General features: G+C 43.7%; 3 protein-coding genes and 1 long non-coding RNA gene across 6 annotated transcripts; 3 read left to right on the top strand and 1 right to left on the bottom strand.

Annotated features, from left to right (window-relative positions):
• The first annotated feature begins 549 nt into the window (after positions 1–549).
• Positions 550–1,904, top strand: LOC135595018 (zinc finger protein 4-like). Of its 3 annotated transcripts, none has more exons than XM_065085522.1 (2): positions 550–822; positions 960–1,904. In XM_065085522.1, the coding sequence occupies exon 2, from the start codon at positions 1,082–1,084 to the stop codon at positions 1,745–1,747; it is 666 nt and encodes a 221-aa protein (XP_064941594.1). In that variant the 5' UTR covers positions 550–822; positions 960–1,081; the 3' UTR covers positions 1,748–1,904. The 3 variants fall into 3 exon arrangements, with proteins under 3 accessions (XP_064941594.1, XP_064941595.1, XP_064941593.1); XM_065085523.1 differs by having other exon boundaries at positions 550–826; positions 1,026–1,904; XM_065085521.1 differs by having other exon boundaries at positions 553–822; positions 1,026–1,904.
• Positions 1,905–3,506: 1,602 nt separating this feature from the next.
• On the top strand, positions 3,507–8,736 carry LOC135595853 (protein TITANIA-like). Its single transcript, XM_065087280.1, has 2 exons — positions 3,507–5,484; positions 7,942–8,736. Exons 1-2 carry the CDS (start codon positions 3,708–3,710, stop codon positions 8,490–8,492), a joined length of 2,328 nt encoding a protein of 775 aa, XP_064943352.1. The 5' UTR covers positions 3,507–3,707; the 3' UTR covers positions 8,493–8,736.
• Positions 8,737–18,576: 9,840 nt separating this feature from the next.
• On the top strand, positions 18,577–21,356 carry LOC135595852 (probable xyloglucan endotransglucosylase/hydrolase protein 28). Its single transcript, XM_065087279.1, has 4 exons — positions 18,577–19,059; positions 19,190–19,290; positions 19,709–19,917; positions 20,650–21,356. Exons 1-4 carry the CDS (start codon positions 18,825–18,827, stop codon positions 21,131–21,133), a joined length of 1,029 nt encoding a protein of 342 aa, XP_064943351.1. The 5' UTR covers positions 18,577–18,824; the 3' UTR covers positions 21,134–21,356.
• On the bottom strand, positions 19,490–23,459 carry LOC108951529 (uncharacterized). Its single transcript, XR_001975977.2, has 3 exons — positions 23,232–23,459; positions 21,541–21,619; positions 19,490–19,633 (listed from the first exon to the last, which is right to left on the bottom strand). It is a non-coding gene; the product is annotated as an uncharacterized LOC108951529 (long non-coding RNA).
• Between the last annotated feature and the right edge of the window lie 1,446 nt (positions 23,460–24,905).

The following is a 24,905-nucleotide window of genomic DNA, read 5'->3' as shown; positions in this document are numbered from 1 at the left end:
ACTCACTGCTCGGCTCATGCAGTTCAAAGAGTTCCTGATATCCTCGTTTGAATCACAAATAAAGAAGATTTTTGGTTATTTATTTGAGATAAAAGATTTCTTTCTATCCTCACTTGTCGATCAACAGGAACAGCTATTTCTGTCTGTTCCATTCACACGATTCAAACATGCAGCTGGAGGTTGATCACAAGTCAAGATCAGACTCTTCATGCTTAATCCACACATTACGCTGTTTCTGCAAAGGCAGCTGTGTATGGTCCCTCCCCAGTGTTCATTATTGTATGGCTCTTGAAGAAATTGCTAGGATCATTTGTCTGCAGCTCTGAGAGAAGAACGGATGAGCCGTGCGCAGGCATGTCCACCTCCATGGACGCGGTGTGGGACAGACAACCGGGAGCCCAATCACGCAGAACGATGCTGCACTCTTGGCCTCCTCTGGTCTCTTAGGAACTTCTATTCTTATCCCTTTATATGCAGGTGACGGTGGCATCTTCATCCTCGTGGATTTATTTTTCGGTGTTTATGTTGGTGGTGGTGACAGAGAGATGAAAAAGGGCATCTCAGTTATAGTGGACAATAAAGAAAAGAAAAGGAAACGGTGTCATGTCCTTTTGTCAATTCTCCATGCCCACGCCTTTCGTCTGGCCCATCCTCTGCTTTCCATAATTAAACCTCGCTAGATGCCGCTATATATGGCTACCTCACAGCACATCCGTCTCCTCCTCTATCTTCTTCTCCTTCCTCTTCTTGTCTCAGAAATAGATCAGGAACCATGAAGTCACCTCCCCACATGGAAGAGCTGAGGATACATCTACCTCCCTGGTTGGTATATTTGCTCACTATCTTAGGACCGTTTTGTTTACCTCATATGCTTGATACTTTCTGCAAACTTTGATGTCGAATTCTATCTTAGTATTGGGACTGATTCTTGAATGCTCTGTTCTTAAATTCCTTCTCAGTATTGGGACTCATTCTATCAAAATCTGGGCCTCTCAAATGTCCATAAATTCTATTTGTGGATGCAGCTGAAGGAGGGCTAAATTCTTGTACGTCAGCGTCTCTATTGTTACAGGGCCTAAACATGAGCAGTTCCAACCCGGAAGCATCAGCAGATGATTTCGAAGCAAGCAGTCAAGTGGCTTCCAATACGTGCATCCAAGAGACCTCTCCTTCTCTCAGTAAGCAGGACACGCCCGTCTCTCTTAACCTCTCCCTATCCGTCAACGCGGACTCCACAGCGCTGGCGGTTGTCTCGTTGTCGAGCACAAGCGAGAGCAGCAGCGAGTCACAAGCGTGTCGCCCCCCCAACTCCCGCCGAGTCTTCTCCTGCAACTACTGCCAACGACAGTTCTTCAGCTCCCAGGCGTTGGGCGGCCATCAAAATGCTCACAAGAGGGAGCGAACGCTCGCCAAGCGGGCAGTCGGGTTAGATGCGTTTCCACACAATTATAGCAGCATTGCATCATTACCCCTCCATGGCTCAGCTCTCCATTCCCTGGGAATCAAGGCACACTCATCGATGCACCAGAGAATGACGGAGTGGAGGGAGAGCCCTGGCACTAAACTCCTTGGAAGAGGCTTGCTCGAGCCAAGGCCTGTCTTTCTAGATGATCACGACGTGGAATTCTTCTGGCCTGGAAGCTTTAGGCCGGAGGCAGATTCAAGTCTTGAGCTGCTTGGGAGTGCAAATTCGGTAAAACTGGATCACCAGCCAGCAGAGGAGCCTGACCTTACTCTCAGGCTCTAGGTGTTCGACATTGGTATCTCTTCAAGAACAATTTTTCTTCTGACAATGTACAGTGAGGCATGTGACGGTTTAGCAAGCTTCTTGTTTGCTAGACTTGTGCTTAGGTTTGGATGTGGATTCTCCATTGATTTGTTATAATTGGCTTTAGATTGTTGCATTGCTTCTTTGGTAAATCCTTGATGCTGTATGCACTCTGTAGAATGCAGTGCTTCGCATTGTTATGGCTTGTTCCTCCAGGAAGTACTGTAAGGCATAGTATGATGGGATGCAGTAGTGGGTATGTGGACCAAAAGAAACCCACTGAAAGATCAATATAGAAGATGGTTGATGATGAGATCAATAAACATCTCCTGGGAAAGCTCTCGACCCTATTGCCAAAAGTCTATGTTGTATAACAAGTCAATTATTTTGAGGAACAATAAGCCTCTCTCTCTCTTGTCATGCTGTGAACTGTGTCCTCCAGACTGACTCTCTCCTCTGCACTCTTCATTCTACCGTGAAATGCCAATAAAAGTTCCATGAAGTAGCATGATTTCCTCCACCGTGACTCTAAATCCCAATCATATAAGAGTTTGATTTGATGATGTAGTTCCCTTACCGAACTTTTAATACATATATTATCATGCAAACCCTGGTGCTTGAGATTACACCACTTCTTGATGCTGCACTAACTTTGATATATTCCTCCAAAATCCAGACATGTTATCTGAAGATTCTGAGCAAGGCTTCTTTTGACATGCCCAGAAATGATGGATGCTTCAATAATGAGCTGCACTACCAGTTAATGCTTCCCACATACGATATTCCTTGATCATAAGAATCACTACTCCCGTCAAACAATGGGTCCACCCACTGCACCTCTTTTCCATTCACTGCCACCATAACATCGATAACAGTAGATGCTATACAATGATCAAGTCGATGCAACTAATGAAAACTAAATCTTGGGAGAATTTAGGACATGGCACCCTACACAAACTGTCTCTTTATCTAAAAGTAAAGATGGTAAGTGAGCCAAGTAGTTGAATAGAGTGACTTTAGATTCGGATTCTGATAGAGATATTATTACGAAACAACGATTTATGATGTATGACTCATCTTAGAATCTACTGTATAGTTACAGGAGGTCAAAGGTCTCATTAAAGCATGTAAAAGAAGCATACGTGTCAACGAAGGGAGTTAATGCTGGTCGAGTAAGATTCAGTGAAACCCACTTGAACGCAAACTGCCCATTGAGCTCTCCGCATCGGGTCCACCACGACCGCACTGTCGCCGCCAGCGGCCCCACCACCCCTACTTGTCACGCGCAAATCCCAGCCGTTGAATGGAATGTCAACGGTTCACCAAATCCCACGGCGCCCCCTTGCATTCTCGTAATTATAAGCCCCCGCCTTGCATTACAGACGCGGAGGCCACATCCTTGTGCGTGGCAAAGCAGGAAACGCATTTACCTGCCCATTACAGACGTGCGGGCCCCACGTCACCCTTATAAAGGCGCACGTTCAAGATTGCAGACTTGGTGGAAAATACTGTTTCCTGTTTAGAGTAAGGTAGGTTAGCTGCTCCCTGCTCTTATGGTCCGTTGTTCAGAACGGTATCTTACACCTCAGGTACAATTTTACAGCCGCTCTCCCTAGTCCCAAAGCAGCTGTCACAAGATGCACCCGACCCGACCTCCATCCATCGCATCACTTGGCTTATCCCGCGGAGCACTTGAAACGAAGAATTAACGGAAAAAAGAAACGAAAGCTAAAAGAGAGACGAAGCGTAAGACCGCGCCAACATCGGAGACGGCGACGTCGACGGCCCCAAGGAGGGAGGAGGAGAGCGGGCGCGCGATCTCGAGCTCGGAGACGGGGATCGAAGACGATTGTAAACCCCTCAAAACCCTACTTTTTCTTCGATACTTCTTTCCGAAACCCTCGCCAGTTTCTTCTCCTTCGATTTCTCCTCCTCCGCCATGTTCCCCGAATCCGATCCCCGCAAGGACTCCTCTCCCAGTCCCCAGCTCCCACATCCCAGCCCTGACCCTCTTGATCTCGAGGACCCGCCATCTAAGCCTTACCTCTTTCGGGATGCCGCCGCGTCCGCGTCGCCACCCACCACACACGGCGCCACCACCGCTCCCCAGGAGCTCACGCTCAGTTACCTCTGCGACAATATGAAACCGGGGGCCTCTGCTGCCTATGAAAAGGAGGGCCTTGGCTCTGATCTCCTCGTTTCCCTCGATAAATCCCGATTGAAGGGCAAGGAGGTCGCCCCGAACATCTCGGCCGTAGACGATCGGCGATGGATCGAGCGAGACTTCCTTCAATTGGCTGGTGGCAAGCCGTCCGCGAAGCGGGAGACGCCCGAGGATGCCGATGAGGCCGATGACCGCAAGAAGAAGGTTAAGATCGAGACTTTGAACCTCTCCCTCTCCCCGCCCAACCTTTCCCTGTCTCTCAACTCTTCCATTCCGGCGACGAATGTCGCCGGGGTGGCTACGACTCCGAGTGTCCCTGTTTTGGTGGTTCCACCGAAAAATAGTTACAGTAATAGCATGCGAGCTGCGAATTCGGAGGACTTTGCCCCCTCGCTCTCGTACTCGTGCTCCGTCCCGTTTTCACATAACCCCAGCTGCTCCTTGACACGGAACTCCACCGATAATTATGACTTCTCGAGGGGGGACAATGATAAGATTTGGTTTGCCGGGGAGGGGACGAATGGCTCAGTTCATAGCAAGTTTAGGCCTGTGGGTGATGGCAATACCATTGCTTTTGCGCACCACAACAAAGAACTCAACAATAGTCTGTACAAGGCAAACAGCTCAGGAAATGTCTCTTTCTTTCCATCTGAATTGCCTGCGAGGCCTGCAAAAGTTAATGGTGTTGTGAGTTCAGATAGCGGCAGAAATGGCATGCTTTCTAGGCTGGATAAGGTTTTGAGAGAATTAGTGTCTGAGTCGGTTCCTGTCATTGCACAATTGCTTTATGAATCTCATAGTGAATCATTGGAAGCACTGAGAGAGTGTCTCAGGAACCTTATGGAAGTTCCGGATAAGAAGCATGAGTTTGCTAGCCTGCAGAGGAAACTAGAGAGGAGGTCAGATCTTACGTTTGAGATCCTCTCAAAAGCACACAGGACGCACCTTGAAGTTTTGGTTGCTATCAAGACTGGTACCGTATCTTATGTCTCGGGAAAGAGCCGAATCCCCAGTAATGAGTTGGTCGAGATTTTTTTGCTCATGAGGTGCAGGAATGTGAATTGTAAGAATGTGCTGCCGGTTGATGACTGTGTCTGCAAGATATGTTCCACCAGAAAAGGTTTCTGTAGTGCCTGCACATGTCCTGTATGTTTCAAATTTGATTGTGCTTTGAATACTTGCAGTTGGGTTGGTTGTGATAATTGTTCCCATTGGTGCCATGCTATTTGTGGCATTGAGAAGAATTTAATTAGGCCCGGACCAAACTCAAAAGGACCTAGAGGTATGACTGAGATGCAATATCAGTGCCTGGGATGTGGGCATGCTTCTGAGATGTTTGGATTTGTCAAAGATGTGTTTAATGAGTGTGCTAAAAATTGGGGTCCTGAGGCATTAATGAAAGAGCTGGACTGTGTTAGAATGATCTTCCAAGCTAGTGAAGATTTTGAAGGAAAGGGGCTTCATGCAAAAGCTGTGGAGGTCCTCAACATGCTCATCAAGAAAGTAATTTCCCCGGAGGATGCATGTGCTTGCATGCTACTTTTTTTCAAGTGTGAGTATCTTGATGATCTCTGGTTGCTTCTGATGTCAGTAATATCCTTGTTTTGTGGTTTACTTACCTGTTCTGTGATTTCCTTAGTTCACCATCTTATATTTCTGCGCCGGATTCATATCATCTTTTATATTCGATTATGAAGGCTGTGTCTTTCATGATGTTTGAAGTCAGCCCATAATCACTTAACTTTCTATAGTGGTGTTTTAGTTCACAGGATTGCAAGAAAGCCAAAAGTAACTTGGCCTTAACATTATTTGCTTCTCTTCTCCCTATAATTTGATTTCTTAGCAGGTCATGTGTAGAATATTGCTGCCTGTGTGCTTTGAACGATGCATCCACTCCCTTGATGAGTGGACCTCTCCTCTATGTTGAGTGAGCCTGTATTATGGGATATGAGGGTTCCTTTGTGATGAGTTTTGTCTATATGCATGGCTACATCTTGCACTTCTCTTCTTGGTAATTGTTTAGGTTATACCAAAGCTTGCAGTTAGTACTTATATCTGATGCAATATATGTTTTTATTGAGGTAGCAATTATAAGTTTTTTGTTTGGTCATGAATATGATGTACACAATTTTCTTATTTAGGTGTTGCTTGAAGGTGGCCTTCCGGGTATCATAGTCCTTTTGAAACTGCTCATTTTTTAAAGCTCTGTTTTACTAGATAGTGGCTATTATCTTGCTATTTAAACTTGCATCTATACTTTCCTTTTTGTCCTCGGTTCCTATCATCCGAATTTATATGTTGATCCTCCATGAGGTTTTCTTTTTATGACTCTCATTCTTCACTCCTATTACTGCATATTAGATGCCCCTTCATGAAGGTGCTTGTGGCTTGTTTGCTCTCATCAGCTTGTTCCTGGGGATATCTAATTAAATGCATGGGCGGTCATCATAGCCTGTACTTCTGTGCCCTGGTTACTCAGAAGTACAAAAGCTTTGTTCACATGATTGTGGATAGGCTATGTTGGTGCTTAATTCCCATGTCATTATTATTTAAATGCCTGATCAACAATTTTTATCTTTGAATAAAAATGTGTTCTAAGCATATAGTTGGTCCTCAGATGTTTCCCAAAAAATTTCTTAGCATGTTCTCTAGTGCAGGAACAGAAATACGTTTATGGAACTTTTGTTTTATATATTTGCATCTTTAATGCAACACAACCTCGGGATCTGCTTTTTCTGCAATTATGCTATCATTAGTGATGTGTGTGTGCTGAAGGGACTGTTTATGTTAATATAAAATAAGATTAAGTGGCTGACTGATATTGATAAATGGCGAAAGGCCATATATATAAATTAAATAGTGACTACTGACTCTAGCTCAATTATAGCATCCTCTTGTTTTTGTACATCACAAATATTTATCGGAATATGCATACCCAGTATATCACCTTCTATTTTGACCAGTAGTTATATTACAACAGATGCTTTGGTCATGCTTCATATTTCAGTCTTTACATTTTCATTTCACATCACCTTGGCAACAAGTAGTAGAAAGTGCAGGCCTGGACATTCTGGGCAGAGTGATGCAAGGTTGACAAGAATATGCTGTACAGATATGGTTATTCCTGCTTGTGAAGTATGAAAATGATAATGAAAGTATTTTATCAGAAACAGAATGATCCTAAATTTTATTGATGCAGGTTTATTATGAGATGTGTAATTTGAGGCTACTTGCCAATACATGAAGGATCTTTATATAACGTTGATTTCCAAAAGAGAAGTGTAAATGTTGATGTTCAAGACTGATTATTTATTAGTCTGCAAAGTTGAACATGTGTTCTTAGTTCCATCTTTAAATGCAAAAGCATGTCGTGAAAGACAATGTAATGTAGTCAAGAAGAATGCTTATACTCCTAGGGGATGTGAGAATATGATGGACAAATCAAAATCTAAATTATCAAGCAGAAATGGGCATATAGTTCTAGAGTAATATATTGGACAAGAATTTTCTGATCGAAGAGCCAGTTACATAATTACTTACAGTTCGAGCGGAAGGTGATTATAGGAGAATTTAAGAAGAAAGTGCTTATGAATCAGGAAACATGGCTTAGAATGAGATTCTGCAGATCCTACATATTTTGGCCTCATATAGAGTTGGATTTGGTATTCAGTCTGTCAAATGGTATGATGACCTAATGGACATGTCCAAAGATCATCGATTTTAAGATTTTGAAGTATTAGGACTGTTGCAGAACTTGATTCGTGAAAGAGCAATCACATAGGAACCGTTCATTGTGCAAAAGCTATCACAATAAGAAAATAAAGATCATTGAAATGGGGTCCAACTAAGCATGCAATGCCATATGCGTCTGACTCTGCCAGATGTGTCTTCTTAATGTTTGTGAATTCTGGAATGTGAGCATCTATCTGTTTAACTCTAGAATTGTCTAGTGTCAAGTGTTTGCATTCAAATTTCTAGTGCCAACTGTTCCTTACATTCCATATTTCAGATGGAGTCACGGAGTTTTCCGTTACCGGCAGTTCCTCTAAAAACATACTTGCTCAAGCAACCCAGCATGCAGATACGCCCCTTCCATCAGCAGCAGCCATCAATGTGTCAAAATCTGCAATCAGCTTTAGCCCCACCACATCTATACTGGACAAACAGATAGATGCACTGAAAGCAGATGCCAAGCCTGTTGCACTAGAACCCCATTTTACTTCACTGAAGGATGATGGATTCAAGAGTTTGGAGACCATTGTAAAATGCAAGGAGGCAGAGGCTAAGCTATTCCAGAAACTAGCTGATGATGCCAGGAGAGAAGTTGAGAGCTACCGCCATATAGTACGTGGCAAGTCTGAGAAGTTGGAGGAGGATTACGGTAACAAGATCGCAAAACTCTTGCTACAGGAGACTGAAGATAGGCGCAGGAAGAAGCTGGAGGAACTGAAGTTTCTCGAAAACTCTCATTGCGATTATCAGAACATGAAGATGAGGATGCAAGCTGAGATTGCCGGTTTGCTCGAACGGATGGAAGCGACAAAGAAGATGTGGGTGTAGCTTAGCTGACACACAAGGTGTGCTCTTTTGTACATGGTAATCACGGATGGCATCTGAACTAATCTGCAACAACTACACAGAATACTCATTTCTTGCTACTTGGGTGTATGTTTAAATTAGTTTTGGCAGTCTCCATAGCAATTCAACTGCTTAATATGTATGTTCATGAATCAGGATTAGATAGCATCAACTTGTTCATGTATAACACTTGTATGAAATATGTGATTCATGGATTTCTACAGTATGCACTTTCTTGTGATTATTGTTCTTTAAATGCGAAGTTGGAGACTTTTTGTTTCACACATTTGAATCAGCGAGGGTTCTGTAGATGCCCATTCGTGTTTGGTTACTCTATTCACTACTAAGATTGATCTATAGATATCTCATCACTTTTGCCACCATGATTGGCAAGTTGATATTGAAGTTGACAGCCTCTGGTGACCTATTATGAGCTGTCTTAGGAAAGCTTTAAGAGCGACAGGCAGCATCTTTCTCCTGCCATGTTCTAAATGGCCAAATCAATGATGAGGTGCCCATGTCCTTCAACCTTGGAGGGACCTGCGCCGGAGCTTGTGCAGTGGAAGGACGAGCTCGTCATTTGACAAGGCGTGGCTTAGATCGATTGGAAGCACAGAGAGAGAGAGAGAAAGGGATGGATTGGTGGTTGGGGTGGATGGTCCTTCCGATTACAACCGCAAGAGAGAGAGAGAAAGAGAGAGAGGCGAGGAGTGGGAGAGATGGCACAAAGGACCGCATGTGAACCAACAGTGCCGCCATCGATACGTAGCCAAAGGTACGACTCACAGAGCAGCAGCAGAGTTTACCGCCGCGCTGACAGTTCTGTACACTGACAGGGAGTACAGATCACAGGCCGAGCTGTGTCCGCAACGGAGGACAAAGGCGGCACGCACGCATCCGAAATGTAGAAGTAGCTCTTCTTCTTCCTCTCCCTACTCTGTTTTCACCTTCTCATTTTCTCCTCTTCTTCTTCTCGTACTGCGTATGCTCCATCCAATATTCTACGAATGATAGATATTGTGGCCATGTTCATTGGCCTTCCATTTCATTATCTTACAAGAAAAATGGTTCAAGTAAGAAAATATAATGGCATATCACATCCATTGTAACCAAAACGAGGTAAATAGTTGTGCATGTGTCCCAAAGGTTAGACTCTTACCTTACAGCAGTGAATTAGTTTGGGGAAATAATTTATACTAATCAAATATTGATACATGGGCAACGTTTTATACTCTCATTTCTTTTAAATTGATACAGACAATTTGAGTTGGGTTCAAGCTCGTGTTGTAATTTGATCGAGGAACGACTCCGACAATCATACAATATAAGTCAAATAATAATATGTTAGTAAGATTGTCGATAAGTTTAAGCTAAAATTAATAATAGTACAATTTAACCTCCCACTAACAATTGATTTTTTTTTTAATTTGATGAATTATGTAAAAATAAGGTCAACTCCCACACCACCACAATAATAATCCACTTCGGTGATGTGTCATACTACTACTAAACTAAATCCGCAAGATATATATCATAATAAAAAAAATTACTCGATATAGCCATCCAAACTTTAAGAATATTTTTTTATAATATAATCGTTCGAATATTGTCAAAAGAAGATCAACTCCCATGCCACGACAATAAACTGCTTTAGCGATATGTGGCTACTAAATTAAAACCATAAGATCCATAAGAATGCTCGATATAATCATCTAGAATTCAAGAATATTCTTTATAACACAATCATTATTATTTTTTGAGAAATGATTTGGCATAAACATCAAAGGAGATTTCATCGTAAGGTGATGTTCATGCTTCCACATCTCGATTGCTCTTAGGCAAAATCCTCAAATCATCAATCTCTCACATTGGAACGTCAATTATCATGAAAGAAGTATGCGAAACAATTATGAAAGTTTCTCAATAACCAAAACCTAATTATTAGCCAAAAAAATCTATATATATTTAAAAGCAATTGCTTTGTTTTCCACTTTATTATGCAAACGTGCGGACAACATTATGACGACGATTGATATGACGATAGTCAAAAACACTTCCTCAACATTTAAGAGTGTAGATTTGACCTATGGATTTGTGTCACAAGTGAGTCGATCGATATGATCAACCCAATCAATAAACGAGCAAGATCGATCCTCGAGTACTTTACCTGATTAATTCTCGTTCAATCGATCAATGAATGGTGAATTAATATACCAATCATTATTGAATACAAGTCTTATAAATAAATCAAATTAAATATTAAATATTAATTAGACTATACTTAAATCATATCGTGCTCAACATAATTCTACTTCACGTTATTAAAACAAACGGACACTTATCTATTATATTATATGTAACAGGTGGAGTGCGCTCAAGTTCAACTTATTGCTACAATTATCATAGGACGATTTCTCTTAAAATGCTATCATTTTGGGATTATTTTGAATGATGTTTTTATTTTTATTTTTTAAAATTTCTCATTTGGTGTTCTTATTTTCCTCTAATACTCTAAATATTTGTCGATGGAGGTGGGATCCAAATAGGAGGATAGAAGCAATAGGGAAAAAACGACGAGACCTCACGAAGGATAGGAGGCTACCATGACAAGAGTGAAAATGATGAAACATAGAGGATTATGATAAGACAAAAGTGAGATAATTTCGAGGTGATCAATAACACTCGTTGAAAGAAGAAGCAACGATAATCAATAGTGTCAATGCAGCAACAAAGGGAAGAAAAAGTATCAGTGATGATCATAAATATTTAAGATATTAGAAAAACAATAACCACACCAAACTGAAAATAAAAATTAAAAATTAAAAAGGAAAACTCTTTCATGAAATTACATATTATCGTATACGTCACCATACTGTAACGGACAAACTTCTAAACAAGATGTTGGATGTAATGCTTATGTCTGTCCGTTGTCTTTTGGCATGTTCATGCCTTGTACAGAATGTAAAGGGGCGGCCGAAGGCTTAATAGTCCCATTTTAGTTGGGTTGGTGGCCTCTTTAGGCTTGTAAATAAAGGTTGTGTCATGTGGACACGTTCGAAAGCTTTTTGGTCTGTAATGGACCATTTTACCCTTTGTTGTGCCACTGTTCAGAGCTTGTAAAGTCTGTTTGTATTTTGCATTGTCTATGAAGTGTTTTTCGGACATGTTTGCTTGTGGATCCTGATTGAGGCGTTCTCTTTAACCTGTTCTCTCTTTTGTTGGTCCTAAGGGACAATGGGAGGCTTCTGGGAGGCTGACCTTTGCGGACGGACGCGCGAGGGTGCCGCACGCCTTAGGCAAAACCAGCTAAGGTCGTGACATTATGGTATCAGAGCGGGACAAGCACTCATAGAAACACTTAACATGCAAACGTGGGGGACCTAGTGGGGCTGCGTTGAGGGCAGTCAGCAACGCGCGACCGTTTGAGGGAAAACGGGCATGGAGATGTAGGGAAAATAGTCGCTCAGAGGAGCGGGCATCTAACATTGGCATTCAGGGGAATGGCCAACCCTTCGCGCAAGAGGCACCACGAGAACAGGCAAGCTTGGAAGAATTCGGAGCGCACAAAGGTTGGGATGGCTGAGTTTGAGCTACGGCTCAACGTTGACAACTATACTTGATGGTGCTCTAGGCAAGCGAGGCGCTTGGCAAGAATGAGACCATCCAAGGTGGAATTAGTTGCTCAACGACCAAAAGAGTTATGCAAAGCTCACAGAGGTGAGGGGAATTGCTAACTCGAAGAATTTGGTACTCATGCATGGGCTTGTATGCGGACGATGGAATGTTCGTGGCCATCTCAAGGTGACCGAGACTCGGCGCCATGGAGCATTGAAACTTTCTCTTCGGCATGCGAAGGATACGTCCGGAGGAGGCTGAAGTGTGCAACGAGTTCAGCATGTTGCTAGACCTTGAGGGGTGCAGCGGTGGTTGTATTGACGTGGAGGCGCAATCTAGCAAGTGTGTCTGCAGGAGGCAGAACAATGCACAGTTTGTTCAGCAGATCGGAGTAGTCCAAGGGGATGGTGGTCTCCGAAACGAAGAGAGATATTGCTCCAACGGGATAGTTATCCAGGAGGGATAAGTCTCGGCACTCCAGAGGGAGAATCATGTGAGACGAACTTCACATGTTGAGGAGGAGTACCTCACGAACAACAACTCCACGAAGCTCAATGGACCGAGCAAGCAGCGAGGAGTTGCCGCATGATCTCGCTCGAGAGAATGCATTGGTGGATGCATTGCGAGATCAAGTGGGGGAGCGACCTGAAGCAACTTAAATGAAGGCACACTTAGAGTCGATATGGAGATCGGACTCAAGGGAGGGTTGACCCGTGGAATGGTGGGCGCGAGGGCCACCATCGACTCAATGCAAAAACGAGGAGCGGAGCAACTTGGGTGTAACTTGGCGAAGTACCCAAGCCGCCTGAAGGGAGCCAGTAGAGAAGTTGGAACATGGAGCAGAAGCATAGTGCTTTCCTTAGACAGAGGTCAAAGACATGAGCTCTTGCAGAGGCAAGGGTAGGATCATGTTGTTCCATGGGTCCTTCTTTCTGACGGAGCGGACTCATCTTGCATGGTGCCAAAGACGAAGGGAGCTTCTGGGCACATGCACCTTATCTCGGAGGAGCATTTGATGGAGGAACTAAGGCGACTCAATTTGCGGAGGCGAAGTTGGGTTCGGAAGGCCTTAGCACGGGGCAAGAGGACGCAGAGGCGGGTACTCTTGAAGAATATGCCACAGTGTTGCCATTCAAGTTGCCATAAAGGAAGCAGTGCGCAGCGGAGATTGTGCTGGTAGGGGCAGAGGCCCAGGATCCAGACAATGGTGCACAAATTACAGTGAAGTCGGTGGACTTCGGGAGCTACTAGGCGACGGACTGTCCTAGAGCGGTGCTTCATCTAGGTGTGACCCAAGAGTGGGTGGATGAAGGTCGATTGCCAAAGGAGCGAACAAAATCGAAGGTGGAGGAGACCCTGCGATGTATTGGCAGAGGCCACACATGGAGGGTTCACAATTCGAGTTTATTCCACAAGGATCAGAATGCAATGGAGATGTCACCAGGAGGCGACATGGTGCAGCGGATCGTGGTGGAACAGTTCGTGGCAATGCGACACACACGACATAGTCCCGTGAGGGATGAGATCATATGGAGGTATGATCGGGAGCTACTGGGAGCTCCGCTTTGGTGAACAACACGACGGCAGGAAGGGCTATGGATTCAAGGAGTGAAGGCCATGGTACCGCAGAGGCGGGTCTTCCGGGCGTGCACCGAATTTTGCATCGGATGAAAACCTTGGTCATCAGCATATGGGGGCTGGGTTCCACCAAGGGAAAAGTTCGAATGCAAGTACCAGTGAGTTCCATGGGAGGGACTTGATCATACAGAGGTATGATCGAAGCAGCTGGAGAGTTGGACTGCTCCAAAGCTCATATTCGCTTAAGGGAGCCCGACAAGTCAGAGGACAAGGTCGAGTAAGCGAACGTTGCTACCAAGGAAGCTAAGGAGAATAGAATCGGTGCAAACTCTACAACGTGATGGCAGAGGCCATGGATGAGAGTTGCAGTCTGTCTTTCCATCGACCAAACAGACTGCTTGGAGAACACAGAGGTGTTAAAGCAGGAGGTCGAAAGGGGCGAGGAAGCGACGACGAGTCCAGAGGGACTTAGCTACCCAAAATCAAGCATCAGTTAGAATGGAGGTGGACTCAAAGGAGTGCCACGGAGACATCTCTACTGATTGTGAAGGAAAGGGATACAGAGGCGAGGTGACGGATAGTAGGGCCATGGGCATGGCAGCGCCATGGTACCGCAGAGGCGGGACTTCCGTGCAAGTCATTGATCCCTTGCTCTCATGGAGGGAGAGCGCTTGGTCGTGAAAGGGGCCGAGGAGGTGGAGCATGCAGAGGCAATCTCCAAGTACCGAGACAAGGCTGAAGGGCAGAGGCCAAGAAACTTCGTAAGACCGGTGTCAACAAGTTTCTCATCAAGATAGCCGTAAGTGAAGGACTTCGGGTCATGCAAGAGTGCACGACCAAGGAACGAAGCAAGCAGTACGCGGTGTTGTACCTTTGCTACTCAATGGAGTAGGCGGCAGGGTTGATGGAGAAGACGGTACAATCCCAGAGGCGACCTCATCTATCAGAGAATTACTCCAAGTTGGGGTGAAAACTTCCTGCATTCCAGAAGTTCAATGGCATTGAGAAGGTGAATCACAGTAGCTAACTCAACGCAAGGAGTGCAAACACTTCAAGTGCTTCAGAAGTGTGAGCAAAGAGCAGGCGAAGGCCAGTAACCAGCTCGATGCATGAAGTACAACCTCGAGGAGGCGGGCGAAGTCAAGTAACCTTTGCCTTCTCAACTCTTAAGAGAATGGGCGAAACCGAGTACCCCAATTCTCTTATCTATCCAGCAGAGGAGCTCTGCACAAGTTCAAAGACCCTTCGAAGAGAATGGAAGATAATAGTTGTCAAATCCTCACCAATGGTGATCAGTGCTACTGAGAGTAGATTGTCCGCCTCATTTCCCAACGAAATGCCAATCGAAAGCGGAAGTGATGCGAACCTACTTGGATGTGACAACTAAGTGAAAGAAGAGTCAATGAGCAGATTTTGTGGAGGAAGGACCCAAAACTTCAGAAGTTTGCGAGGCGATGCTCGTTAAAGCTCCAACAAGCATCCACCCAGTTCAAGCAGCATGTGAAAATTTTGAGAGACTGGCGCACTAAGGATGGTCTTTTCCTTCATTTGGTGGATCCGCAGGAATCAACGAGGATCAATACAACTCAGCCAACCCCACACCAGAGTCAGAGTCATTGGCGAGTTGAAGCAGCATGGCGGATCAAAGGTTCGACTACACAGAAACAGCAGCGGAGAGTAGCTGGGAGCCAGGAGGCGCATTGCAGCTGGAGCGGAAGATTGAAGACTCAGCAAAGGCGAAGAGTTGCAGTGTTCACAAAGGCTTCGACGAGGACGTCGAAGGGATAAGTGGGGGAGAATGTAACGGACAAACTTCTAAACAAGATGTTTGATGTAATGCTTATGTCTGTCCGTTGTCTTTTGGCATGTTCATGCCTTGTACAGAATGTAAAGGGGCGGCCGAAGGCTTAATAGTCCCATTTTAGTTGGGTTGGTGGCCTCTTTAGGCTTGTAAATAAAGGTTGTGTCATGTGGACACGTTCGAGAGCTTTTCGGTCTGTAATGGACCATTTTACCCTTTGTTGTGCCACTGTTCAGAGCTTGTAAAGTCTGTTTGTATTTTGCATTGTCTATGAAGTGTTTTTCGGACATGTTTGCTTGTGGATCCCGATTGAGGCGTTCTCTTTAACCTGTTCTCTCTTTTGTTGGTCCTAAGGGACAATGGGAGGCTTTTGGGAGGCTGACCTTTGCGGACGGACGCGCGAGGGTGCCGCACGCCTTAGGCAAAACCAGCTAAGGTCGTGACAATACGTGAAACACCCAAAATTTAACTCAGTCTGTTGGCATAAATCTTCTATTTCTTTTTTTCTTAAAACGGATCTAATAGTCTTCCAATTGTTTAAATACATATGTGGCATATTCTTATCTAATTCTCAGTCATTCCATACTTTCATCATATGGGACGACCCCTACAAGTTATGAATAGAAACGACATTCTTCTTCATGCTAACCCTCCCCCTCTCTTTCTCTTCATGCTAACTTGGCTTGCCCCTGTTGTGGTGGCTTAGGGTGTGCCTCTGCCCTCTAGCTGTATGATATTCACCCGCTTTACTTTCTAACTCAATGTATCAGTCACAATATTTACTCTTCCAAACTTGTACTCTAATCTTCTTTCCAGAATCAGGGATATAGATTGTACAATGATTCTCAAACAATAATCCTGATGTAATAAATCAAATAAGATAAGACACGTTGATTTTGGGTCCAAGAGTGACTCGTATACACAAAAGAGAATATGATTTATATTCCTCGAGTAGACAATTTGAGATATAAAATTTTGAAAGAATATCATGGTTTCTTTTGAAGAGGATCTTTGCTGGCCGAAGATAAATATTGATATAAAAGAATATGTTCGTAGCAACAAACAACTCGGAGACCCGATGTTATTATCTCGACGGGTGAAGGACTAGATTTCCATACCTCTCTCTCTATCAGACACCATACTCCATTTCATTCCTCTCTTATCCTCTCTCTTGATAAAAAAATCTCCTTCTGTCGTCACTGGCAGAAGCATATGCTCTCCTTTCTCTTCCCCTAACGTAAGCAACAAATGATTAAGGATCTTTGCAGCTTGCCCACCCCTAACTTAAGATTGTTAGGTTCCGGTAACATGCATTGTATAACTCGTCCGTGGCAAAGCATGTGAGGTGTGAGTCTCATAGTCTACCGCAGCACGCCAACATGCTCCTCCATGGTTCCCAAGTCCCCAAGGGAAGTTGATCCCCATGCAAAAGCTCTGCTCTCTCTCTCCGTCTTCCTCCCCATGGCAAGCACGGCACATCTTTATGGCCAACCTTTGCGTGATAGACAATGCCACGGCCACCACCCAATTGGATATCACCCGCTTAAATCCTGTCCCTCCTCCTCTTCCCACCACCACATGCAGCACAGCTGTAGCCCTAGCACAGAGAAAATGACCTCCATTCCCCCACCCCCAAACCTTTTTCTGCAAGCCACCTCCCCTTCATTAACTCCCCCCCCCCCCCTCCAGTCGCAGTGCCCTCTGCATCAGGACAAGACATCAATGGATAAAGCCTGGTGGTTGGGGTCACAGGTCGGCCTGGCCTCCGAGCATCGAGTCAAGGCCATGGTCCCTAGGCATGATGGACGTTTTGTGCTTTCGAGCCAAGGGAAAAAAATACTCTCAGAGAGAGAGAGAGAGAGTGTGTGTGTGTGTGTGTATGACGGAGAGCAATGCATGCATGGGGACGAAGGTAAAAAAGAGCGGAGAGGGAGGAGTCGTCACGGGTAAGGGTGAAGTCGAGAGCTGCGATTGGCTAAGACAGCCTGTCCAGCGATGGGGTCCTCTCTGCCACACCGATGCCGTGGCTACACGACGACTTCTCTTAAATCCTGCGGATTTGCACCGCCTAACCACTCAACAGTATCTTATTATATCATGAATGAGCCGCTAAGCTCCGACCACGCGCAAATTGGCTCACAAATACCTCCAAATCTTTGCGCGTTTGCATGTGACCCAAAATGTCCTCCCCATTCGAATCACTGCTCCGAATTCCTAACATTTGTCTTCATCATCCCTTTTTCTTTTTCTTGCTCTCTCTGTCTCATACAAGAAAAGAAATCCAGGCTTCATCATGTAGGGTTTGCAAAGGATTTGAGTAATTTAATTTGGCCTTGTCTATGACTACGTCCAAGATTAAAAATCCAAACGTTAACTTCAATAGCTCCATCATCTTTTACCTTCCGCGTGATTGGAGGGTGAAAAAAATCATGCAGTCTGATCCATACAAAAATATAGACCATTTTCATGGTTTTGGTTTTGATCATCAAAATGGCAAAGGTAGTCCACAAGTATGAGAGAGCTTCCTTGCACGAAGATACATGCTGCAGTCATTTGTTCTTCTTCCCCTGGTCATTGTTTTTGGAGTCTGCTGCTGCGTAGGGCATTAGCTGGCACTGCATTCATCCGATCAGATTAGGATGAGGGTGTGCACAAGAACAAATGTTCAGCTGTTGGCTGAGGCCAAGGGCGAGTTGTCAGATATGCGACACAGCTAAGAGTTGGCCAAGGCCACAGGTTTCAGAATGCCAACTCTTAAGAGGTTGGTAAGTTTCATTTTTCTAGCAGGTACTTACAATTACACATTGATCGATTAGACTAGCACACCTAACAAAGCCATGACCACTCTCAATCAATCAGTGAGACGAGCATAATGTTTGTCTCCAAGTCGGGGAATAATTAAAGACCTTCCCGTTTACAAAATAGATTGTCATGCATTCAAACAAATCAAACTATTGTTGTTGTATAAAAAATGGAACAATCAAACGTAGGACCGGTTGAATACAATACGAAATAGATTACACTATCGGATGGTCACCTTTTACTGCATTTTATTCTATGCTTGGATAGTAATGTCAAACACCATCCAGTGTTTATCACCCATGTCTCCAATGAAATAACTTCTCCTCTCCCGGCTCCCAATAAAACGCCAGCAATGGCCCTCTCCTTTCAACTCCTGGACCTTTCTTTCCTCCTCACCCAAGGAACATAAGATACAGCTCTTACCTCCACGATAAGATAAACCACCGAGAGGGAAAGAGACAGCTAGAGAAAGCGAGCAAGGTAGTTTAAGGCTGAGAGGGGAAGAGCAGAGCAGAGAGATGATCTTGAGAGTAGAAGTGATGGCTTCTTCTTCTTCTTCTTCTTCCTCGTCCTTCTTCCTCATCTTGTTGGGTGTTGCGCTGTTCCTCTCCAATGAGGCTACTGCTCTCCCAGAACTGCCCAACCTCACCACCCTCGCTTTTGAGGAAGGCTATACACAGCTATTTGGAGACTCCAATCTCATGCTTCATCGCGATGGCAGGAGCGTCCACCTCTCCCTCGACCGGCGGACCGGTGCTTGCTGCTTACCTTCCTATTCTTTTACTGTCTCTGTCCCTGCTTCGTTATTTGCATTTTTCATCTCCACTATAAACAGATGGATGGATGTCGTTGCTAAACTGTCAATTGCTGTTTCTTTCTTTAGGTGCTGGATTTGCGTCACAAGACCTCTATCGCCATGGATTCTTTAGTGCCTCCATCAAACTGCCTGCAGATTACGCTGCCGGAGTCGTTGTTGCCTTCTATGTATGCTTCCATTTCCACAATAAGCTCATGATTCTTCTCCTGCGTACTGATAGTATTTTCTAAGCTGAAATTCCATTTAGGCAAGCATCTCTACTCCTTGGCATTTCCTAATGTTTTTTTTTCTGTCTACTTCTTGGGAAAGGGAAAAAAATTGGTTCCCCTGTTTCTTTTCACCTTGAGCTGAGACCTTGCCATCGAAGCCCGTTGACTTTTTCTGTCGTTTAATTTGCATCGTCTTTAATATTTTCCTAAGAGTCGACAAAGGTCAGTTCTTAGAACCCGGTAGCATTTACAAGGATGGCTCTCTATTCTTCTCTTGTTCTCCTCAACTTAGAACAGCATCCTACGGCAAGTTGATCAGAAAAGACTTGTTACCGTGATTGCACGATACTAAAGGATTCTTTTGATGTCAACGCAGATGTCGAACGGAGATGTATTCGAGAAGACACACGATGAATTGGATTTCGAATTCTTGGGGAATATAAGAGGCAGGGAGTGGAGGGTTCAGACAAATGTTTATGGGAACGGGAGCACCGCGGTTGGTAGGGAAGAGAGATACGGGCTCTGGTTCGATCCCACAGAGGACTACCACCAGTACTCCATACTGTGGAGCGGTGAAAGGATCATGTAAGTTTCTACATACATATATAGGATATTATTTGATTTCCTTTATGATTCTGCTAGTTAAATCGAAGATTTCATAATGACAACCTATATTTCTCATTCTGATTTGTTAAGATTTTTTTTTCTTTTTATTCTTTACTTGTGCATCATCGTTTATCTCTGAATTGAAGTGGTTTTCTTCCAATTTTTCTTTTAGCTGGCTTTACAAGTTGCAAGCAACGATGATGCTTTGCTTCCTTAAAATCTACTTTGCCTTTGCTTTCTTGTGCAGAAAAAGATAAAATGCCAGAGAACAGAAAGACATCCACACCCGGATTTACTTGGAAACGAGTCACATGCGTGCTACCCCTTTTCTAAGGCCATGATCCGCTTTTCATGCAATAATAAATGGAAAGCTTTCAACCAACTAGAAAGATATCCTGATTGTAACCTGACCTAATTAAATCTCCTTCCCTAGAACAGATTTTATATTGAAAACATGCTCGTAGCATTATGATATCGTAAGATGCACATAATATTACATTATTATGTCATTGCGATGCCATCATGATCAGTTGGAGGGAAGGCTAGAGGTGTCTGGTTTCACCATTTGAAGACTATTGGTTCCAAGGAATAATGGTGAATGCTAGATGCATCCCTTTTGTTTTCGTAGACTAGCAGATGTAGAGTCTCAACGTTTCCCACAAAAGATTCACGGAATCTAATCTCATCCGGTTCTCTCTGTTCTTTGGGCAGATTTTACATTGACGACATCCCGATCAGGGAGGTGGTGAGGACCCAAGCCATGGGCGGGGACTTCCCCTCGAAGCCCATGTCCCTCTATGCCACTATATGGGATGGCTCCACTTGGGCCACCTCGGGCGGCCGCTACAAGGTCAACTACAAATATGCCCCTTACGAAGCCGAGTTCGCCGACCTTGTGCTCCATGGCTGCGCCGTCGATCCGATTGAACACAGAACCACCTGTCTGGGATCCGACGCTGCAGTCTACGATACCATCACAATGTCAGCAGATCAACGGACGGCGATGGACAAGTTCCGAAAGAAGCACATCACCTACTCGTACTGTCATGATCGCGTTCGTTATCCGACACCACCACCGGAGTGTAATCTCGGTCCTGAAGCCGAGGATTTCCTTGCATCAGGCGAGGCAAAGTTGAGCTATCGCCGCCGCCGCGGTAAGCGCTACGGCCGCAGCTCGGTGGACTCAGTTCTCTGAGTCCCAGTGGTTTGGATATCGAATAAGTGGTTCAGGTACTGCGAGGGGAATTTATTTTTTGTGTACCATCTACTCTACTATTCTGGTGTTGTATAGCAAATTTGAATTGACGTCGGATAGATTAGATTCACATTTGTTTAGGTGACATGCATATGTATAACCTAGTCTGTCCAAGCTTGTTTTGGAGTCTCGTCTTGCTCAACAGTGTTTCCCGCCCTTTCTAGTTTCCTGTTCCTTGCAACATAACTTGTGTTCGTAACCCAAGTAAATCCATGAGTGTGTTACTTGTGAAAGAGGACCATGGCTTCGTGAGAGGCAATCTTATGCAAGGGGAAAAGAGTTTGCTTTGATCATTTATGAATGGCACTATAAACTACCAAGAACGAGAAATGGCATGATCCACGTACCCATCTAGCCAATACGGAGTCTGGACCAGCATTAGACGGCGAGTTGAGGAGTGCGAATCCAGGTGGTTGTCTCCCCCATCTTTAAAAAAAGAGATTTCACTTGGTAAATAAATAGGGAAAATTATAGAAACTATTTTTCAGTATCGATTAGCGGCAATTGAGATTAAATCCACAGAGATCACGGAGGCTGCATTATGTTGTACTCAGAAATGTCAAGAAATCAAAACATATTAAAGATTAGTAACAACAATACTATGATCATCGAGCACAAGTGACATCCAATTACAAGGAAAGTATTCTGGGAAGTACATCTGATAGAAGAAAATTATGCTCGGAAGTACGACTTTGCAGTATCATGCACAGAACCAGTCCATTTGAGGTTTCATTAATGGGTGAAATTTTTTTGGAAAATGGGACAATGCCTACGGTTTCACCTTGATGAGAGGTGCAATTTATGTCAAAGAAATATATAGATCAGACTGGAATAAAGCTCAAACTAGCCATGTCTCAGAGAAAACAGTTAGGTGTAAACCCTCAAGCATTTACCAAAATCAAGCCTAGCACAAATTTTCTTCGAATATTAGTGCACAGAGAGCATTTTAACTAATCGAAGCTTGAATTGCTGGCCCTGTTCATGCTTGTTCCCAGCCTAGCAATCGAAGCTTGAAGTGCCACGACTTTGAATATGATTTACATGACTGCAGCATAAAAATGACGATTTCGATTTGATATCACTGTGCAAGTTGTGAGTTCATCTAATCGGTGGAGGTTTAATTGGAGCAATACTAGCTGCTGTAAGCTGATGGTTTGAGCAAAAGCTGACAGAGAGATGATCCTTTTAAGGGGAAAAATATATTGTAGTACACAAAAAGGAAATAGAAAGGGATTAAATGCCGCTGGCCCAGAAACAACCTTTAATCTCAAATGAAAAAAACACGGTGTCTGTTTTTCGTTAGACATGAACACCCCCACTATATTCCGCATTAAAGTATCTTGTCTTTATCATCCCCTTCACATCATCACGTATACCTTTATCTCCTTGGACCAATATTTGTGTACGCCAGAATAAAGAGAACAATGCCTCATTCAATTTATGGCTTCAATTCAATCCTTTAAATCAATATCTTGAGATTAAACTATTCAAGAAAACATTATTTTACAACATGGAAAATAATGAAAACAGAGTAGTACATGTGGACTAATACTGACATGCACCGTTCAAGAATAACAATGGAAAACCAAACAGTTGATTGCAGCTTTTTTTTTTTTGGGTTTCCTTGATTTGTATTAATTGCTCTCATGATATTCTCATTGACCTCTGGTCATTGATGAACTTTACCATTCACATCATATCTAGGGTATGGTCACCTACAACACCTGCCTTTCTAAATCATTTCATTAATCAAGAGGTAAAACTATCAGTCAAAAAAGGATCATATACGCTAACATCCAGGCAGCTGGATGATTGGTATCAGGGACGGTCCCTACAAGAAAACTGGAATCCAAAGATTTTTGGATGTTCTTCAAAATATTATCCCGCGAAGAATCCAACACATGCGAAAAGGCGCATATAGCAGGGTATCCACCTCATCGGGTTAATCAACATTAACAGGAACATTATAAGCAGAAGGCAAGATAAGAGAGGCTGACAAGCCCATTGTCTTATGTTTGAAACACAAAGATTGACTGACCTGGCATGAGTTTGGCCATCAAACCCCTTCTGATTTCCCAACCCCTCAAAGCAATAATATCGGCGAGGAGTTCTGATCGATGTAAGATGACGGCATCGTAGACCGCATCGGAACGCCACCAACGGGAGCAACGGCGAAGCGAAAAGCGAGTTGAAGAGGACGAGTAATCGATGGTTTGAAGAAGAACAAGAAAAAGCGAGCGACCGAGCGAGAGAAAGAGAGATAGGGAGGCCGTTGCAGAGGGAACGGGCAAGCGGTTCTGTCTCAAGTACTTAATTATCACGTGTCTCTCACGTGCAATCAAACGTAACATATAGCGGGTTACAAGGGTACCATCAACGACCGTCCGCTATCCAAAAACATCAAACGCGGCAAATCACACGGCTTGATCAATAGAAAAGCAATCTCAAACTTGATTAATAGTACGCTGGTCCAATAGGAACTAATTTGATTCAATTTGACCACTTTGATCCAAAGTGAGTTGAAATTGAATTAAAATTCTCAAAAGTCAAACTAAACAAGGAAAAAAATAATATCACTTATGCAAGCTTGCCTCGCTTTCATCTTTCCAGCAATCTCAGGAAGAAACTTGACGAACTATTTCTTCTTCTTTTTTCAGCTTAAAGCCATAAAATATAAATGAAATATATGTGAATTAAAAATTTAAATTAAAATTTTTATACCTCAGGGAAGATGTTGTCCTAGTTAGCTCGATGTAGTTTTGGCATGTATGCATAATGGTGTTCAAGGAATTACTAAGGTAAAAAATATCGAGAGTATTATCTATACGAATATAGAGATTAAGAGGTTTTCCAATCTAATCCCTTCAAGGCTTAAGTTAGTTACATAAGGAAGGTAAATATAGTATGAGTCATAAAAGATAACCCTGTTTAAAGTGGGTTTTTATACATTGTAATAAATGAGCATAATATTCTACAAAGAGGCAACCTTCAACCACCTTTAACAATCTCAATTCAACCTCTTATCTGTATAAGCAACAAGGGTAAAAATAACCTATAATTGTCTGTTTTGAGTTTATATCCATATGGACAGACTAGTGGGGGTAGCTTTTGTCACCTTCTTCTAGCCTGAATGTTACGTAAAGGCCAAATATTATATAGTGATTTATTGTTGATATCCTCCCTATCATATGTCGTCCCCCCCTCTCTTCCCGAAGGTGTACTTCGGGAGCTCTTTAGTGAGGGTCTTGAAGCGTGATGTCTAGCTCATCTAAAATATTAATTTTATTCTTCTTTGATTGCTTTTCTAAAAGGGAGTAGGGGTACCCAACTAACATACCTTAAGCATACCCAAAGGAGATTAGGATAATACTTGACCTCTATACCTCGGGTGGTGAGGGGGTCGGTATTGCTCGGCCTCTATGCCTCAGGTGGTGAGGGGTCAAGATGCACAACCTCTGGACCTTAGATAATGAGGAGGGTCGAGGCACTCGACCTTTGCACCTTGAGCAACGAGATGGTTGGGGCACTTGACCAGAGTCGAGTTTTTTTTATCTACGCACTTTAGGCATTTTTTTTCTTGATCTGAGTTGTCTTTGAGCTACATTGGGGTTGATTCTTAGCATGTCTCTTAGTGATCATGCGAATACTTTGACATTCTCTCGAAGGAAGTTGATGAGTTTCTCATGTCTCTCCTCGAGAAACGTCGCCTTGA

The sequence above is a fragment of the Musa acuminata genome, chromosome BXJ1-10 (assembly GCF_036884655.1).
Source record: "Musa acuminata AAA Group cultivar baxijiao chromosome BXJ1-10, Cavendish_Baxijiao_AAA, whole genome shotgun sequence".
Classification (NCBI taxonomy): domain Eukaryota; kingdom Viridiplantae; phylum Streptophyta; class Magnoliopsida; order Zingiberales; family Musaceae; genus Musa; species Musa acuminata.
Note: the sequence above shows the minus strand (reverse complement) of the source record. Positions and strands in the feature narration are given on the sequence as shown.